The sequence below is a fragment of the Wickerhamomyces ciferrii genome, contig 00253 (assembly GCF_000313485.1).
Source record: "Wickerhamomyces ciferrii WGS project CAIF00000000 data, strain NRRL Y-1031 F-60-10, contig 00253, whole genome shotgun sequence".
Classification (NCBI taxonomy): Eukaryota; Fungi; Ascomycota; class Saccharomycetes; order Phaffomycetales; family Wickerhamomycetaceae; genus Hansenula; species Hansenula ciferrii.
Window position 1 is genome coordinate 1 of NW_011887487.1, and position 20,958 is coordinate 20,958.

The window sequence follows — 20,958 nt, forward strand, 5'->3', positions numbered from 1 at the left end:
AGAACTGGAAACAAAAATCAAATTACAATTACCAGGTATTCACATAGATACTTTATATACACCTAAACAAATGGGTGGGTTCGGTTTAATGAATCTGAGACATCAATTAAATGGGAGAAGAGCAAAATTTATATACTATCTGTTTCAAGATAGAAATCAATGGCATTCACAATATTTAGTTGAAAAAATCCAATTTTACATTACACAGATAATAGATCATCTACAATTAGTTCCAACAGAAATGATTAGAGAAACGTTTTTTTCACATACAGTTAATGGAATAACAGCTTTTTATCCCAGAACACAAGATGAAAATAAACAAATATCATTCCCTTGGTGGCAAATATTGGATGGAACTTTTACCAAATGGTTAATGAAAAATAAAGATTCTAATAATAGAATTCAAGCACTAAACCTTCCAAACTTAGAGAAAGATGAAGTTCTTGACACCTGGCAATTAATAAGCCATATAATACCTTCAAAAAATGATGAACTGAATTTAGGTAATTTTTTCAATAATATGGAAAAACACTGGATACAATCATGGTTTGAAGTTTTAACGGTTAAAGATAATGAATATGATAAGGTAGATTTCCAGATTATGAATAAACATCAGATATATACCCAGCAAATAAAAAGAATAGATAAAGCCAAAGAGGCTTTACTAAAAAACATGCAGGATGTTGAAGGTGAAAAAATTCAGTTGGAATCATTCAAACATTATAATAAAAAGAAATATAGAGAAAGTGGAAACTTTATAATGAGACCATCTCTACAAATAATAGTAGACAATACAAATAGAAATATCAAAAGTAACTGGAAAAATATGTGGATAAAATTATATATGAATCAAAAGAAAAATCCTGGAATACTCGAATGGCTACATAGATTTATATTGGGGCATCTAACGGTTAGACGCTGTGTTAGATTAAAACCACAATACCCCAATAGACTGGATCCAAAATGTTGTTTATGTTTGAAAGAAGAAGAAGATACTACACACATTTATACCAAATGTGAAGTATCAAAAGAGATATGGAAACTAATCTCAGAGTCACAAACTGAATTACCATCCATTGAAGAATTTTATATGCCTATAAGTAACAAACCAGAAGAGTTACTGGACAAATCTAGATTTATAGAATTCATATACCTGATGAGAGGAAAGAGAAGATATTCAACTGAAAAGATTGAAGGAGAGATAACAGGTGAATTTCTGGAACATTATAAAACAAGATTTATGATGAAAAAGAAAAGATTGAGAAAATACTATTGAATCTAAAAAATGACAATATAAATTAAGGAATACTCATGAATTGAAATATAATACAAATTAAATTGGAATAATAATAAATTGGAATATATATAAAAATTATAAGACGTTAAGGAATAATAATTAGAAATATTACACTATTAAAAAAACAAAAAAAAATAGAAAACCTATAACAAAAAACAAAAACAAATTATAAATAAATACACTTATACACTATACATTAGAGAAAACTATGAATAGAAAATTGGAATATTTAAGCTGGAATTATCACATCATTAATAAACAAAAAAAAAAAAAAAAAAAGGGATATCAATTAAAATTGCTGATCAACTATGGAATAATATTAATCAAGAAATAATAGAATTATAAGCTATATTATTCAATGATCCACAATATTATTTAAAATTATAACATGGAAAAATTAATAAGCATTAAATTATAGAATAGAAACCATGATACAACTTATTAAAAACGCATGGTGGAAAATTATGATCATTTGATAAAAAATCAAATTAAAAAATTAAAAAGAGAATTAATCTTCTCAGGTACAACAATGCATATATATAACTAGTGGATCTAGATATAGCATTTAACAAGAGTGGTGAATCGAAAAAGTATATATTATTAAAAAGGGTTTCCTATTATAGGGTGAAAGTTGCATGAGAATAGTATCACATTTCACGAGGGAACATACTACAGAGTGTATATACCGATTTATCAATAGACATTTTCATAAACTAAAAAAAACTAAACAATTTTTCGTGGCCCGGCTGAAATTTAACGAGATTTTTTTAAATGCTCGTAGAATCTCATCGTGTAAACAGTGCTAAATTACAGAAGATACAAACACACAGAGATCTCCACGCTTTTGAAGTGGATTAAGTGGATTCAAATACCAGTGGAATATTACCTTTTTCAAGGTATTATATTTACAAGAAAGTGATTGATAATATATCTCATTCTCTCTTTAATTTTTGCCGCCGTTTCCCAAGATCAACGGGCCTTAAACATCCATACAGGTAGACACTAACGGCTATTTACCAACATCATTTATCCAAACACATCATTAACTCACATCATTTCAATATTCTTTAATCAAATTTGCATACTAGCATGTCCATAAAAATGGAACATGGCTCTTCTTCGGAAAGTCAGGATCTTATTTCCAATGATCAACTTCAAAACTTGTCAAATGATGGAGAAGGGTCCATATCAGATTCATCAAATAAACAACGTAAAAGAAAAAAAAGGCAAACAGGTGTATTTAATTGTGATTTTGAAGGTTGTGATAAAGTCTTTTCACGTGCTGAGCATTTAGCAAGACATAAATTAAATCATAATCCAACAGTTATTTATCATTGTCCTTGGGATAATTGTGAAAAATCATTCGTACGGAAAGATCTATTAGAAAGACATTCTAAAAGACATGAAGTACGCAAAGCCAAAGAAGAAGCAAAGGCAAGAGAAAGAGCAAACAACACAGATAATAAAAGAAAAAGAAGAAAAAGAACCACCGATGATGATGGCGTTACAGCAATGAAAAATGAAAACGAAAGTTCATTACCAAAAATACCCATCAACTCATTAGATTCAATCATATTACCAAATGTTGTTGACGAATCAAGAGTTGATATACATGATTATGGAAATGAGTCTCATCTAAGTGCAGCAAATCCAGAACTGAATGCTTTACAGGATGGTCCGATAACAACGACAGACGCAACTACTTTATTAACAGAAAGAAATCATCAAATGCATCGTCATCACTCCCATAATCCACATTCTCATATATCACCGACTTTAACTATGTCTCCACAATCTATGAGATCACTAAGTGCTGGTGCAGTTCCTTCTTCAGATCATTTAAATCCACCTGCAAGTCCTTCAAATTTAATTAATTGGTTATTTGATGATAATAATCCAGCAAAAATTGGTAATTTAGAGACTTTACCGAATTTCAGTGGTGATAATTTTTTCAATCCAAATGATGATCCTTTTGGATTATCATCAAATTTATTAGATGACATTTTACAAATTCCACCAAACTTCCCAAATCCGGCTCAGCAAACGTCAATTACACCAGAAATAAGACAGGTTTTAATAAATTTAGTACCAAGAATTGCCTATCATGATTATTTGCAATATTTAGAAAAATTTATGGATCTTTATTGGACTTGTTTCCATATTCAATATCCAATTATTCATAGACCATCATTTAACACAGCAACTTGCCCACCAATTTTATTGTTGAGTATGATTATGACAGGTGCAAGTTATGCAACGGCTGAACCAAGCTCAACTTTCACAAGAGATCCAAGAGAATTTGCAGATTTAATAGCTGAACCTTTAAGATTAATCATTTTCAGTTCTGATGAGTTTCATCCGCCTTCAGAAATCCATATAATTCAAAGTTTGTTATTATTAGAATGTTATGAAAGATTCGCAAGTAATAGAAAATTACATGAACGTGCATTTTTACATCATGGTACTACTATTCAATTATTAAGAAGATCACCAGGTATGGGTGGTAATCCATTAAAGAATAAAACTGATTATCATAGAAATAAAAATGCCACCATTTGGGAAAAATGGATTGAGTTTGAAAGTGTTAAGAGATCAACATTGTTTGCATTTTATATTGACTCAACACACTCAATTGTCTTCGGTTATCAGTTGATGCTTTTTTCGAATCATGTTCAATTAGATTTACCATGTGATGATGAATTATGGGAAAGTTATTTAACACCAACAGAAATTCCAAATCGTAATGATTCATTACCTTTCCTTGTTGGGTTGAAAAAGGTTCTGAATAGAGAACCTGTTAAAACTAGTAAATTTGGTAAAAAAATATTAATGTCAGGTTTATTAACTGTTATGTCACAAATGCAACAAAGAGATTTACAAGGTTCAATATTGGAAACTGAACAGTTAAGAGATTCATGGAAGGAAACTTTAAGTTTAGCTTTTGATTATTGGAATTGTGATATAATGGAAGGTTGTTGTAATACTGAAAGTGCATACTTATTGAAAGATCAATCATTGAAAAGTATTCGTCCATATTCATTAACTACAGATGATACTAAATGTAAAATTCCAGTTTATCATATGGCACAAATTACATTAAGAGTTCAACATTATGATTATTTTGTTTATGCAGGTGCACCATGGAGAATGAATGTTTATGCTGAACCATCAGATTATGAATTAGTTGAGAAAAAAATACGTGAATGGGCAAATTCATCTGCTGGTAAAATTTCAGTAATTTATGGTTATTTATTTTTATTTGAAATGTTTTTAACTCCACAAGATGTACCAATACAATCAAATTTGGAATATTCACCAGAAACAGATGCTATTTTGAATAGATTAAATGTTTTAGCATTGGTCACATTATTGATTTGGTCTTATAACTATAATTTGGATGGACCAGAATCCAAGTTGTTAGAGGAAGATCCAGAAGGTAAATGGCCAGAGTATTCGTCTGAGAATGGATATGACCATTTAAGAAGAATTAGAGATCAATTGACAAAACTAACAGGCAAGAAAGTTCATACCATTGCACATCAAGATAGTGTACATTTCCATAATGCCATGTTACAACAAGCTTCTAAATTAGATTTGGTTCCAAAGAAACATCACATGACTGGATTATTAGGAATGATTTCACAAAGTTTCAGTAAATGTTACTGGGAAGTTGGAGTTGAGTTTTCTAGATTGATTTCAAACTGTCGTCGGAGAAGTTTTGGCAGTCCAAAAGTTCGTTGTGATAATATGTATTCTACACAGTTATGATTTGTACGAGTCTTGTAAATATATGACAGCTCAAAGAGCTATGAAGTTGATGAAATATATATGTATAATTTACTCAGTGTAGAATACTTTTACTTGGTCAATTTCATTGCTAACCCATGAAACTTTTTTAATAGTGGGCGTACTGACTTTCCTAATGTAGAAGCTCCAGCAGGTGTCTTTCAAAATGCTCGAACCAACTTTCCAAATTTAGTACTTCAAAGAACAGAAGTCAAGACCACAATAAGTATGGCGTCGCTACTAACGTAATTAAAGTATATGATCCCTTTAACAGTATACATGATTACTACTAGTACCAGGCTAATTAATCACCCCTCTTTTAAATGATTTCGATGTTCCAAGTGTCAGCTACTTATTTTGAGCTTTTACATATATAAGCAATTTACAACATCGTATTTGAAAAATTAGATTAATGGATTCATTCGATCACAAATTACAAGTAGCTTGGAAGAATTTCGTCTTGACTCAAGCTAGTGACTCAAGACATATCGCAATTTTTTCCCTTAATGAACCTTAAAACTTTAGTGTGCTCGTAAAATATTAATTTTTCAAAATATGGCTGAATGCATTTATAATAAACACATCAGTGTATTAAATGCTCGTTTAACAGGTCTTCCACAATGTTTTGTCAAGTTATAATAATACCTTTTAAAGAAGGTTCTGCCTTACACAGAATTTGTACGTGAAATGATTCAGATTAATGTCGGTAGTATATAAATACTTGTCTGTGCTCTCATTTGTTGAATGTTGTTAAATCTATAATTGAATCATTAACCGCTGTGGAAGTATAAATCATAATGAATTTAGATGCTGTTCATAGTTCACATCATAATGATCTATTTGTTCCTGAAAATGAAAGAGTTGATTTAAGTGTTAGGAATTTGAAGGTTGTTTTCAAAAAGAAAGATAAGAAAGATTGGAAACAAAAGTTGCCAGGAAAGAATAATGATGAAGAGAAACAAGGTACCGCTGTTGAAACTGGTGCTCCAGCTAAAATAATTTTGAATGATATCAGCTTAGATTTACCTAAAGGTCAACTTTTGGCTATCTTGGGTGCTTCAGGTAGTGGTAAAACAACATTATTGAATACTCTTTCATCAAGAATGAGTTTTGCCAAAAATTCAAGTAACCCTTTCCAATTTGAAGGTTTGGTTCAATATTCACAAAGAAATCCAAATGTTTCATATTTATTGCAAGAAGATTTGTTCATGCCTGGTTTATCAGTTAGAGAAACTTTGAAATTTACAGCTCAACTCAAACTTCCAAATTCATCAAATCAAGAGATTGATAGCTTGATTGATTATTTATTTGAAGCTTTGGATTTGAAAAAAATTGAAAACACAATGATTAACGATTTTAAGTATAAATGTACATTGAGTGGTGGTGAACAGAGAAGAGTGTCATTAGCTATCCAATTGTTGACAAAACCTTCAGTGTTATTCTTAGATGAACCAACAACAGGTCTTGATGCGAACACGTCAATCCATTTGGTCCAAACTGTTAAAGATTTAGCTGCTAACTTTGGTATCACTGTTATCATGACCATTCATCAACCAAGATCTGAAATCTTGGAAATTGTTGATCAATTATGTTTATTAGCAAAAGGTGGTTCAATGTTATTTATGGGTTCATTAAATGAAAGTCAATCATATTTTGAACAAACTAATTATATTACTAGACAAATTAAAGTTGAAGATGATGCCAATTTTGCTGATTTTTTATTGAAAGTTTCTGCAATTGATCAAACAGTGTCTAAAGAAGTTGAAATGGAAGCCAGAGAACGGGTTAACAAACTTGTTTCCCATTGGAGATCTCATCAATCATTGAAATCGAACATTGAATATTCAAACACATTTGAATCTGGTCAACCAATTTTCAACCAAAATAAAACAAACAAACCATCTTTCATTAAAGAAGTTAGAATTTTGATGCATAGATGCTATGTGTTAACTATTAGGGATGGTCAAAGTATGATAACATTACATGGTATCATGATTATGCTTTCAATCATATTGGGTTATGCATTTTATAAACCAGGTGGTGATTTAGGTGGTATCCGCTCTATTACCTCTTCCCTTTATATTTGTTGTGAAGTTTTAGGATTTACACCATTGATTTATGAAATTGAAAGGTTAGCTGCAACTGATGGTAGATTTTTAGTTAGAGATAGCAAAGAAGGTGTCCATTCTATTACAGGGTTTCTTTTGGCTCGTAAATTGGTCAAATTAGTTTTGGAGGATATACCAATTGCTATTGTGTGGTCGCTTATTACATACTTTATGTGGGGATTGAATGAAACAAGTAATTTTGGTATATTTTTCATCAATAATTTATTAATTCTCGGTGTTGGTATGGGTACTGCTCTACTCTGTTTCATGTTGGGTAAATATCAATTTGGTGCTGCTAATTTGATTGTTAATTATTTTTATCAATTACAAAACTCTGCATGTGGTTATTTCGTTAATGCAAAAACCATGCCTGTGTATGTTAGATGGACAAAATATTTAGCTAATTTCTGGTATGCTTTTGGCTCATTAGTTTCCAATAGTTTTTCAGACTATACAGGTGATTGTCCTTACGAACCTGGTAGCAGTGAATGTTATGAATATACTGGTGAATATGTCTTGAAGAACTTAGGTTATCCAAAAAGCTGGTATGCTACACCTATTGTTGTTAATATTGCGTGGATGTTATTTTTCAATATTGCAAGTGGTACTTTACTTTGGTTTCAATCAAGACGCAAGACTGTTCGTACAGTTAAACCAATTCTGCCAAAGACTAAATCACTGTTCAATAGTGGTGTTCAATCAAACAAAGAAATTTTAACTAAAGTTTATTCATCCAAATTCATTGGTGAAATTTTTGTTAACTTGAAAGATATCAGATTGACTTTGAAACCATCATTTATGAAGAATACTGTTTTGCGTAAACCGTATGATGCTAAACAACTTCTCAAAGGTGTTACTTGTACATTTAAACCAGGTGTTAATGCAATTATGGGTCCTTCAGGTTCAGGTAAAACAACATTGTTGAACTTTGTTACTGGTCGTACACAAAAAAGTACAATTTCAGCTAAAGGTGATGTACTTTTGAACCAAGATGAAATACCATTTGATTTGTTGAAAAAAATCACAACTTATGTGGTTCAAAATGATAATGTTTTAATTCCAACTTTAACAGTTAGAGAAACCCTATATTATCAAGCTAGATTAAGATTAGATGTTTCAAGATATCCTTATATCCCTGTGATTGTTACTGATTTAATCAGAAAAATTGGTCTTACTGATGTTGCTGATATACCAATTGGTGATGCTCATACTAAAGGTATCTCGGGTGGTGAAAAGAGAAGGGTTTCAATTGCAATTCAATTATTGAATGATTCAAAGATTTTATTGCTGGATGAACCAACTTCAGGTTTAGATTCATTTACATCAAGTTCTATTATTGCATTATTGAACGAGTTAGCTATTACAGAGGGTAAAACAATTATCTTAACAATTCATCAGCCAAAATTTGAAATTTTCCAAAAATTCGATAATGTTTTGTTATTAGCAAATGGTTCAGTTATTTACGATGGTGCTCCACTAGATATGATTGAATACTTTGACTCCATGGGTCTTAGACCAGAACCTGAAATGAATTTTGCAGACTATATGTTAGATGTTATTTCAAATAGAAGTGAAAATGGACCAGAAACTGCTGCTAAGATGATTGCAAACTGGACTAAAGTTGATAAAGGTGAATTCACTGAAGATACTATTCCAGTATCTGAAGATAAAGCTAACAAAGAATATGATCTTGATCAATACAAAACATTAATTAAAAAACCACATATTCTAAAAGTTGCATTCCAACCAATTTTAGAGAGACAATTCAAGGTAATTTTAAGAAGCCCTAATGTTTTCTTTTGTCGTTTTGGTCAAATCGCTGGATTATCAGTCATTCATGCCTTATATTTTTCACCAATGAGAAATGACTCTGAATCTGTTTTAAATAGATTAGGATTGATCCAACAAGTGACTGTCTTATACTTTGTTGGTATGTTGAGTAATGTTACAGTTTTCCCAATTGAAAAATCAACATTTTATCAAGAATATGAGGATAATACCTATAACCCATTAACATTTATGATTTGCTATTTGATCAATGAACTTCCATTCGAATTAATAACTTCATTCATTTTTGCAATTTTCACAGTTCTAGTTGTTGGATTACCAAGAAATGGAGGTATGTTTTTCACAATGTTTTATATGTGCTTTGGTATTTTAAACAGTGGTGAAAGTTTTGGTATGATGTTTACTTCTCTTTTTGATCATTTGGGTATCGCTGTCAATTTTGTTGCAAATTTACAAGTTGCTGGTGTTTTCTTAGCTGGTACCATGTCTATTAATGTTCCAGTATTATATAAAGCATTCAATTATATCAGTCCATTGAAGTATGTTGTTTTGGCATTGGCAGATTTAGTTTTTACAGGTCAGAAATTTGATTGTCCAGAAGGGATTGATACATGTTCTTTACAAACAGGTGAACAAGTTCTAGATCAATATAAATTCAATAGTAAATTATTTACCAATTACGTTGCACTTGCAGCTATTTTAATCTTATATAGATTGGTTGCTTATGGAATCTTTGAATTCAAGGTTAGAGTTTTAAGAAAATGAGTATTTGTTAGGTTTGCATTGAAATATGTTGTTTTAGCTATAGCAGATTTAAGTTTTGGAGGTCAAACATTTAAATGTTCAGATGGATCAAATTCATGTTCGCTAAGAGCTGGTTAAGACGTTATGAATCAATATAAATTTGATAGTAAACTTCATGTTAATTTTATTGTTGTTGCAGTGATTTTGGTTTTATATCGTTTAGTTGCGTATGGGATCTTTGAACTTAAGGTTAGAGTTTTAAGAATATGAATTATGGTTATAAAATTTAGTTCTAACATGACATGCAACTTATAGATCAAGTATAGTCGACCGGCCATATGAATCTTAATGTTCAATTTGATAGAGTGGATTGTATATAGAGATAATATATTGTGAATAATGAGATCATGTGTTCAATTAATTAGGTCTAGATCGGAACTTTAGATATATCATATGCGTTAATTTCCAACGTTTATATATCAATATGTAGGTTTCAGTTCACTAGCAGTATATAGCAATCGATCGACATCTTACGAAATGCGGAACCAAAGCATCAACAATATTGTACCTGGTCTTCGGTGATCTATTGGCGATGATTAATATGATGCTGTTAGCTATCAGAATTTGATATTTCTCAGATAATTCACCATGCATTCACCTTTGTTTGAAGTCTAGATCAAGTACGTACTTAATTTTCATAGTAGAGCTAGGTACCCGAATCTATGATCAACTGCAGGTCAAATTCCATTTAGCACAGGATGCACTTTAAACAAGAGCTAAATGCACTGGAATATGGAACTGAATATGTCTGTTATTTCATCTATAGATAGCACATTGTTCTAGTTCTTTACCTAATTTATTGAATCTCGTTTGACCTTATATTAATGAACTCTTTTGGAAATTGGAACCTCGTTTCTTCACTAGCTACAAAAAAACTTTAGCCTCTAGCCTCTAGCCTCTAGACAGAGAACCGATAGGATCCATTTCCCGTTTTAAGCAGAGAATTCGCGGTTTTTAGCGACAGAGTAGCGGTGATTCCGTTTAGAATGAGTGGTAGGGACAGTGCGCCTTGCTTAAAATCATTGCAGTTGTACGCTGAACGAGGGATTCGGGAAGTGGAACGACGCAAAGGTTGTTAAAAGATCGTTAGAGTATTGAACTCTTGTGGGAATTTTAAAGTGTTTAGTAATGAATTTGATGCTTTACCGATGATTTGTATATAAAGGTTGTGAATTCTTGTTTTGCGGTTTGGAATTGTGATTTAATATACTTAGTTGAAGAAATTGATTGAAAAATTTATTAGTGTTGATCAACGGTAGATTTTCAGATCTAGATTGGAATATATTGAGATTTTACTCAAATATGAACACAGAGGCCATCAACAGTTTGCATCACAACGACCTGTTTGTTCCAGAAGATGAGAGGGTGGGACTCAGTGTCAGAGCGCTTAATGTCACATTGAATAAGAGGAGACCACAGAACTCTAAAGTTTCGAGGCTCAAGTTTTGGAATATAGGATCTAAATCAAATGAGAATGAGAAAGCTCAAGAAGCACAACAAGATATTATAAATGGTGATGATGCTGAGGTTCAACAGAGCGGTAAAAGAATCTTGAATAATATTAATTTGGATTTGCAAAAGGGCAAAGTGCTGGCTATCTTGGGCTCATCAGGTAGTGGTAAAACAACACTATTAAATACATTGGCTTCTAGAATGAGTTTTGCTAAAAATTCAAGTAACCCTTTCCATTTTGAAGGTATGGTTCAATATTCACAAAAAAATCCAAATATATCTTATTTATTACAAGAAGATTTATTCATGCCTGGATTGACAGTAAGAGAAACTTTGAAATTCACAGCTCAACTAAAACTTCCAAACTCCTCAAATCAAGAAATTAACAACTTGATAAACTATCTTTTTGATAGTCTTGACCTTAAGAAAATTGAAAATACAATTATAAACAATTTCAATTATATTTCAACTTTAAGTGGTGGTGAAAAAAGAAGAGTTTCATTAGCTATTCAACTATTGACAAAACCATCGGTCTTATTCTTGGATGAGCCAACAACAGGTCTTGATTCAAATACTTCTATTCATTTGGTTCAAACAGTCAAAGATCTTGCAGCTAATTTTGGTATCACTATAATATTAACCATTCATCAACCAAGATCTGAAATCTTGGATATTGTGGATGAAATATGTTTATTAGCCCGTGGTGGTTCAATGTTATATACAGGATCTCTAGATGAAGGTCAAAGATATTTTGAATCATTAAATTTACAAAATGATGATGGATTAAAATCTGAAGAATCTAATTTTGCGGATTTTTTATTAAGTATTTCATCAATTGATAAAACAATGTCACATGAAGTTGAAATGAAAACTCAAGCTAGAGTTACAAAATTAATTGAACAATGGAAACAATCTCAAATCTTGGATTCAAATATATCATATGAAAATTCGTTTGAATCCGGTACACCAATTTTTGATCAATCTAAAACTCATAAACTGCCATTATATCGTGAAATTTGGACTTTAGGTAAAAGAAGTGCACTACTTACTTTTAGAGATCTACGAAGTATGATTGCCTTCCAAGGGCTTATGACAATTTTAGCTATTGTTTGTGGCTGGGTCTTCTACAAACCAGGTGGTGATTTAGCAGGTATTCGTTCTGTAACTTCAACATTATATGTTTGTTGTGAAGTTTTAGGGTTCACTCCATTACTTTATGAAATTGAAAGATTATGTGCTACTGATGGTAAATTTTTCGTTAGAGATTATAAAGAAGGCATTCATTCTATTACTGGATTTTTAATCGCAAGAAAGATTGTTAAATTAATTCTAGAAGATATTCCAATTACTTTAACTTGGTCTGTTATAACTTTTTTCATGTGGGGGTTGAATGGATCTAGTAATTTTGGTATTTATTTTGTCAATAATTTTTTAATTTATTTAGTTGGTATGGCTACTGCAATCATTTGTTTCATGTTGGGGAATTATGAATTTGGGCCAGCTTCATTAATTACAAATTATTTTTATCAATTACAAAATTCTGCTTGTGGTTATTTTGTTAATTCTAAAACTATGCCAGTCTACGTTAAATGGACAAAATATTTGGCTAATTTTTGGTATGCTTTTGGTAGTATGGTTTCTGATCAATTCACTGATTATGTTGGTGATTGTCCATATGAAGAAGGAAGTGAAGCTTGTTATGAATACACCGGGGAATATGTTCTTGATAATCTAGGATTCCCAAGACATTGGTATGCAACTCCATTAGTGGTTAATATGTGTTGGTTTTTAGGGTTTTATATTGCTAGTGGGATTATATTATGGTATCAAACTAGAAGAAAAGTTGTTAAAGTTGTCAAACCTATTAATTCCAAGATTGATCATTTACCAACTATTGATGAAGAACAATTTGCCAAAGCTAAATCCAATTTTAAACAAAATCAATATGATGGTGAAATTATTATAACTTTGAAAGAGATTACCTTAAGTTTAAAGAAATTATTCTGGAAAAATATGATTTTCAGGAAACATTTTGAAGGTAAACAATTATTGAAAAATGTTGAATCAAGTTTTAAACCAGGTGTTAATGCAATTATGGGTCCTTCAGGTTCTGGTAAGACAACATTGTTAAATTTTTTAACTGGTAGAACAAGATATAGTACTATTAATGCCAGTGGCGATGTGATGTTGAACGATAAAAGAATACCATTTAGTATGTTAAAATCAATTACTACGTATGTTGTTCAAGATGATAGTGTTTTAATTCCAACTTTAACAGTTCGTGAAACTCTTTGGTATCAAGCTAAATTAAGATTAGATAAGTCTCAACATCAAAATATTCCACATGTTATTAATGATCTTATAAGAAAAATGGGGTTGAGTGATGTTGCAAATATTCCAATTGGTGATTCACAAGTTAAAGGTATTTCAGGTGGTGAAAAAAGAAGAGTTTCAATTGCAATTCAATTATTAAATAATTCAAAGATCTTATTGTTGGATGAACCAACCTCAGGTTTAGATTCATTTACATCGAGTTCTATTATTTCATTATTAAATGAATTAGCTATAAGTGAAAAAAAGACAATAATTTTAACAATTCATCAACCAAAATATGAAATTTTCGAACAATTTGATAATATTTTACTATTATCTAATGGATCAGTTATATATGATGGTACACCAAATGGATTAATTGATCATTTTGCTCAAATGGGGTTCAAACCTGATTATAAAATGAATTTTGCAGATTATATTTTGGATGTAATTTCTAATAGAGGATTTGGTGGTGAAGATGTTTCACAAAAAATGATTAATGGATGGAAATCACGTTCAAATGCAAATATTATAAGTACAAATTCTATCCCATTATCTGTTAATTCTGAAAAATCACATGATAATCTTGATGAATTTAAACAATTGATTAAAACACCAAATAGTTTTAAAGATTCATTTGGACCTGTCTTGGAAAGACAATTTAAAGTATTAATGAGATCTCCAGATGTTCTTTGGTGTAGATTAGCTCAATTGATTGGATTAGGTGTTATTCATGCATTATATTTTTCACCATTGAAAAATAATTCAGAATCAATTATGAATAGATTGGGTTTAATTCAAGAAGTTTTAAATTTATATTTCATTGGGTTAATTAATTGTATTACTGCATTCCCAATTCAAAAAGAGACATTTTATCAAGAGTTTGAAGATAATACATATAGTCCATTAACATTTATGCTTTGTTATTTAATTAATGAAATACCATTTGAGATTGTTGGATCATTTATTTTCACAATTTTCATTGTATTAGTTATTGGATTACCAAGAACTGGTGGAATGTTTTTCTCAATGTTTTATATGTGTGTTTTAACAATTAATACTGGTGAAAGTGTTGGTATGATGTTTACTACAATTTTTGATCATTTAGGATTAGCTGTTAATTTTGTTTCTAATTTATTAGTTATTGGGATTTTCATGGGTGGTACAATGTCAATTAATATGCCAATTTTATTTAAAGCATTTAATTATATTAATCCATTAAAATATGCAGTTTTGGGGACTGCTAAATTAGGATTACAAGGACAAAAATTTACATGTTCAGAAGGATCAGAAGGTAGTTCATCATGTTCATTAAGTACAGGAGAACAAGTTATGAAACAATATAAATTGGATAGTAAATTATTTACTAATTTCATTGCTATTGCAGTTATTGTTGTTGTATATAGATTAGTCGCTCATTTGATTTTGGAGGTAAAGGTTAGATATTTAAGGAAATAGGGATAATTCGAGATATGGACGTCTCGTCACATTCATTTAATAAGTGTATATAATATAATGATATAGTTTATGATGATTGATCATTAATCAGTAGATATAGATGGAATCGATAAGCTGGATGTAGCTGTATATATCATAAAACATTTCTCAACTGAGCCAAATACTCGATTTAGAAGACAATGTTCCTTGAAATAGTTAAGTTTCCCGATCTTGATGTCTTTAAAGTTGGAGAAACAGCTCAAGCATACAATAGATATCGTATGAAATCGGTTGAAATTTTGAAATCTTGTACACAGTACAGCAAAAATGAATTTCCTTATAGTACAATCTTGGTACAAAAGTTGGAGAAATTAATGGAGAACCGAGGGCGTGAACTAATTTTAAAGTAGTCGGAACTCCATATTAATAAACTTGAGCGGCTAATTTCTACTAAAAGTCGAAATGTAAATAAAGTTCATTGATATAAAAGCAAACTCGAATCCTGAAATAGAGATACAAGTTTTACAATTAGCCGCTCACTTGATTATAAGATACTATTAATTAGAAACTTGTTCAAATCACCAAATACGTTGGTGAGAAGAGTTCAAACATCAACTTCAATCTTACCAAAACATCTGCTGTTATTGGCTGTCTGTACGATTTCTGTGTCAACAGGTGCCGAAGTTCTCATACAGAGTATTCACTTACAAGTTACACGTCGGGCTCCTGCTTCACGCTTAAATTTGGTTCAAAGGAAAAAACCAAAATCATCAGAGTGAAAAAAACATTCAGTATTGAATTTAGTCACAAGATATAAAAGCATATCATCAAGTTCAAAACAATCAGTACGATCATCAACATCCAATTGAAGAATTGTTACGCGCTGATTTATTTAATTGAATTGTGTTGTTTTTGGTGCTCGGATTAGAGAAAAAAAAATTAGATTCCGGTTCTCCTTCTTCCGACTTGTTTTCGTTAAAAAAACTGGGGAAAAATCAAAAAGTTCAAAAAGAAATTTAACAACACTTCAAACATTTTCACTAAACAATATTCATCACAGTATAGTATATACACCTTGAAAATTATCATACTGGTCTGAAATCTCCATATTTATTTATTTATAACACATCCAAAATCATAAAACTTGCATCTTTTCTCTCAGACGTGAATTTAAGGGAAAAAGATCACAAACTGTCATTTATTTTTCTCATTCAATTACTTCCATATAACTTTCAAGATTGATAATTTTTGCTATAATTGATCATATATTAAGCTAAAAGCTATACAACTTTATCAAAGATATTTCTGATGTATCTATAGCTCTCAAAAGCATTTACAAAACCAAAAGATTACTCAAAATACTGTTCAACTATCATTTTAAGACTATAGAATACTGTTTTTTTTTTTTTTGTGTTCAAATTTAGCTTTTCATCATATCATCATAAATCATAATATAATACAATTAGTACTATAGATCAAACAATATATCAATACTACTAAAAACAAAATTGCCAAGGTGCTACGTTACAACATCATTATTCCCATATAACTTATTTATTATTTATACATTGCATTTAAAAAATGGAACTTCCGAATTCAATTTCAGAATCAAAAAAACAACAAATTGATATTTTTAGGAAGTATGCAAAATTTGATGAAGAATCAAAACAATTAATTCTTGATTATGATTCTTTCATTAAATTAATTTCAGCTTCCACCAAATTATATAATAAATTTACAGATCATAAATATAATTATCATCAAATCCCAAATCAAACGTTTGGTGTGATATTTTTAGCCTTGGATGAAAAAAATAAAGGTTTTCTTTCATTAAGTGATTGGTTCCATTTTAACAATTTGTTATCAAATAGAAATTATAATTATATTATTCTCTATGAATTTTTCAGAAAATTTGATTCAAATTCAACTAAAAAATCAATTAATTATAATCATAAATTTTTAAGTTTTGATGAACTTTTATTAAATTTTAATGATTTTAAATCAACAATTCAAAAAGCTCAAGAATTTGCAAATAATGAATTTTTAATTACAAATGATTTAAATATTGATTGGAATAAATTAAGCTGGTTGAATGATTACACTTCATCTCCATGGAAAGCTAATAAAGATATATTGAATATTGATTCAAAAGATGAAGAATTATTTATTAACCTTAATTCAATCATTACAATTTTACAAAGTGATTTAACTAATGAAAAATTATCAAATTTCTTTGGTAAATTATCAATTTGGAATTCTTTGAACAATAGCCGTGAAATATCTAGAAATCAATTGGTCTACATTTTGGAAACATTATACAGTCATAAAATTTCAAATCAAGTTTTCGATTCATTAAATCTTTCAAATACAAAATTGATCAAGTCAAATAACAATTCAATTAATTATACCGTGGTTAAAGATTTACATTATTTGTTTAATAATTTTGATTTGATTAATCAAATTTTGTTGAAATATTATCAAATATATAGAGTAAACACACCATCACAGAATCTTCCAATCACAAAAGAAGATTTTGTCACATTCATCAACTTTGAATATAATAAGGTTAATAATATTTCTCAATTTTCTCCTGCTCAAATTAACTTATTGTTTTCAATTGTTTCTAATCATAAGACAAATTTGATTGATTATCAAAAAAGAAACATGTTGTATGAAATTACTCAATCTACAGAGAAACTAATTGATGAAGAAGATGACCCAGATAGATTAAAACAATTCAAAGCCAATTATGACCACGTTACAAATGAAATCAACAATGCTGATTATTTAGATTCAGGTGGACCACCTTCACATTTGACAATTACTGATTTTTTACAAATTACCAATCCAAATTATTTGAATGATATCGTTCATGAAAATGAAGTTTCAAAACCAAAAATTAATTCAAACTACTATTTTTATCCTGTTTTTGATTCTATCTATAATTTTACATTGGGTTCAATTGCTGGTGCTATTGGTGCAACCATTGTTTATCCTATTGATTTGATTAAAACAAGAATGCAAGCACAAAGAGTTTTAATTTATAAAAGTTCATTAGACTGTTTTGTTAAAGTTTTGTCAAAAGAAGGTTTAAGAGGTTTATATTCTGGTCTTGGTCCACAGTTGGTTGGTGTTGCTCCAGAAAAGGCTATTAAATTAACAGTTAATGATCTTGCAAGAAGTTTCTTCACAAATAAAGTTACTAAAACTATTACAACACCATTAGAAGTTTTATCTGGTGCATGTGCGGGTGCATGTCAAGTGGTTTTCACAAACCCATTGGAAATTGTTAAAATTAGATTACAAGTTCAAGGTGATTATAATGTTGCTGAAAGACAAACAGCTGTCAAAATCATCAAGAATCTTGGTATCAGAGGATTATATAGAGGTGCTTCAGCATGTTTATTAAGAGACGTGCCATTTTCAGCTATTTATTTCCCAACTTATGCACATATTAAGAAGGATATTTTCAATTATGATCCATCTGATAAGAGACGTCGCAGTAAGTTGAAAACTTGGGAGTTATTAGTAAGTGGTGGATTAGCTGGTATGCCTGCTGCTTTTTTGACCACACCTTGTGATGTTATTAAGACAAGACTTCAAGTTGATGCTAAGAAAGGTGAAACTCAATATAAAGGTATTTTCCATGCTTTTAAGACCATTTTAAGAGAAGAAACAGCAAGATCATTTTTCAAAGGTGGTGCTGCAAGAGTTTTAAGATCATCACCACAATTTGGTTTCACTTTAGCTGCTTATGAAATTTTCCAATCGTTATTCCCATTACATGGAACTGGGTTATCAAATATTGAAACTACACCTTCTTCACCTGCAAATTTGGCCAAGCTTGGTAAGAATTCTACAAAGATTCTCAATGATTCCGTTGCTGAAGATATGAAGAAAAGATACTATTTGAATTATTACTATAAGAGTTGTCAAATTAGTAAGACTTTTATTGATCTTGATTACAACTTCAAAGATTTTGACTATGATGTTTACAAGAAATTTTATAAAGAATTGAAAAGCAAGAATGATTAAAGTTACATTTGATTAATTAATTTGTTATCTAAAGTTGTTCATTTGCATTCAAAAACTTTACCTTTTTTTTATATTTATAATACTGTTGATTATACTTTTTTAATGTTTTGCAGGATTAACTGCCATGATTTATGACCTGATGAACTTATGAATTTGGTCTTTGTTTGTGAAATCACAGCAATACACTGATTTTCACCTTTACCATTTTTAATAATATATACATATATATCATTTAATATAATACATCAAATATACTTTAAATATTTACAACATTGTAGTTTGATGATCGCGTGCGTTCATATATTTTCTAAATCGATATTGATATATTTGTCAAAGATATCTTCATCTATGGTGTAATTATTTTTCTCTATAGCTTCATTGAACCTTGGATCTCTAAACATGAATTTACCTTGTTTAATTGCAGAAAACAATCTTTCATAAGCTTTCTTTCTTCTAATAGCATCACTCTTTTCTCTGTTTTTCTTTTGTTCTTGAGTACTTGGGAAATCAAAATCTCCAAAACCTGGAGGCGAAGGAACTCTATCAAAAATTGTACGGTGTCTTGAAGTCTTTGATACAAGATTGTCTGGCTTTGTATAATAATTTGATTCATCATTCCATTTAAGACCACTTTTGGTACTTCCAATCTTAGCTTGTGGGTTATCACCTTGAGCATTTTTATAAAACTTTTCACAGTCTTTACATGTACTGCCATGTGCACATTGACGTTTGTCACCTCTTAAAACTTCATGAAATGCAAAATCAACATCTCCATTTTTAGCAGGATTGATCTTGAAATCTTCTATTATCCAATCACAATCTTTTATTGGGTTTCTGGTTAAATCATAAACCGTGGATGATTTCGATCTCTTGTTCGGTTTTTTCATTGGTGTAGAATCATCAGGTGTATGTAGCATTGATCTCTTGAAATTTAGTTTTTGAAAATTCAATGGAGTTTTAAATTTTGAACTGGTTTGAGGTGTTGGTAGTGATGGTTTCAAAGTTTCCTCTTTAATATTGTTTACAAACTCTAAATCTTCTTCATCTTGTTGGGAATCTAAAATCTCAACGGAATCATCAGGTTCATACTTGACTTTAGCAGAGGGAAAATTACCCTTTGACTGACTTGGAGAGGATAGCTTGTCTTCAGAATCGTCAGTAGACGATTGCTCAGGCTGTACTGGGGATGATGGAACTTCAAAATGTTGAGCCCTTAAGTCAATAGTATCGGGTACTATTGGTATATGACGTTTTGGTTTAATGGACTCCTCTGATGGTCTTTTGAATTGAGGATACTTGTAGTTTGGTCTTTCAAAATCTTCACTGTCTAATGTCTGTTGAGTCGGTACCAGATCTGAACCATCATTTATATTGTTTAGGCGCTGAGGGCTGGATGTGCCTAAGTCATCTTGACTTACTGGCCGTATTTCTGCATTTGTAGTTTGTGGTTTTGGTTTAGTGGGTGTCGAATTCTTTAACATTGATAATATATTTTTATTGGAGTCATTTTCAGTTTTAATTGGTGCTAGTGGAGTACGTTTTTTATATTTGAGTTCTTCAACTTCCTTCTTCAATTCATCATTTTGCCTTATCATATTGTTGAGTTTCACATTAAGGTCGTTTGGGTCCTGAATTCTACTTCTTTTAGCTGATTGTTTATAAGATTCAATTTCCTTTTCAAGCTCATTGATTCTAGTGTCCTTCTGTTTATTATCTCTTTCCAATAATCGTATCTTTGAAACATATTTGTGAATTTCTAGTAAAATTAGTACCAATGCTCGGATTGAAATACCATGTTTTTACATACCATTTTCCAAAGAGTCTATGACTTTTCTTCCTGAGCTGAACCAGTCATTTAAGCTCTTGGTTGACATTCCAAACGTCTTACGAGTGGCAAAACACCTGATTGCTTATGTTCCTTTTGTTTAATACAATCTT

The 20,958-nt window shown here is 30.4% G+C and overlaps 6 protein-coding genes across 6 annotated transcripts; 5 read left to right on the top strand and 1 right to left on the bottom strand.

Annotated features, from left to right (window-relative positions):
• Positions 1-70: 70 nt before the first annotated feature.
• On the top strand, positions 71-1,276 carry BN7_6142 (uncharacterized protein; the record flags this gene model as incomplete). The annotated part of the gene is made up of 1 exon (XM_011273269.1): positions 71-1,276. One exon carries the CDS (start codon positions 71-73, stop codon positions 1,274-1,276), a length of 1,206 nt encoding a protein of 401 aa, XP_011271571.1.
• Positions 1,277-2,386: 1,110 nt separating this feature from the next.
• Positions 2,387-5,065, top strand: SDD4 (Sdd4p; the record flags this gene model as incomplete). The annotated part of the gene is made up of 1 exon (XM_011273270.1): positions 2,387-5,065. The coding sequence occupies one exon, from the start codon at positions 2,387-2,389 to the stop codon at positions 5,063-5,065; it is 2,679 nt and encodes an 892-aa protein (XP_011271572.1).
• Positions 5,066-5,880: 815 nt separating this feature from the next.
• BN7_6144 (Pleiotropic drug resistance protein) lies at positions 5,881-9,744 on the top strand (the record flags this gene model as incomplete). The annotated part of the gene is made up of 1 exon (XM_011273271.1): positions 5,881-9,744. One exon carries the CDS (start codon positions 5,881-5,883, stop codon positions 9,742-9,744), a length of 3,864 nt encoding a protein of 1,287 aa, XP_011271573.1.
• A 1,341-nt stretch (positions 9,745-11,085) lies between these two features.
• Positions 11,086-15,006, top strand: BN7_6145 (Pleiotropic drug resistance protein; the record flags this gene model as incomplete). Its single annotated transcript, XM_011273272.1, has 1 exon — positions 11,086-15,006. One exon carries the CDS (start codon positions 11,086-11,088, stop codon positions 15,004-15,006), a length of 3,921 nt encoding a protein of 1,306 aa, XP_011271574.1.
• A 1,560-nt stretch (positions 15,007-16,566) lies between these two features.
• On the top strand, positions 16,567-19,020 carry AGC1 (citrin; the record flags this gene model as incomplete). Its single annotated transcript, XM_011273273.1, has 1 exon — positions 16,567-19,020. The coding sequence occupies one exon, from the start codon at positions 16,567-16,569 to the stop codon at positions 19,018-19,020; it is 2,454 nt and encodes an 817-aa protein (XP_011271575.1).
• A 296-nt stretch (positions 19,021-19,316) lies between these two features.
• On the bottom strand, positions 19,317-20,894 carry SAE2 (ssDNA endodeoxyribonuclease SAE2; the record flags this gene model as incomplete). Its single annotated transcript, XM_011273274.1, has 2 exons — positions 19,317-20,736; positions 20,824-20,894. The coding sequence occupies 2 exons, from the start codon at positions 20,892-20,894 to the stop codon at positions 19,317-19,319; spliced, it is 1,491 nt and encodes a 496-aa protein (XP_011271576.1).
• Positions 20,895-20,958: the final 64 nt, after the last annotated feature.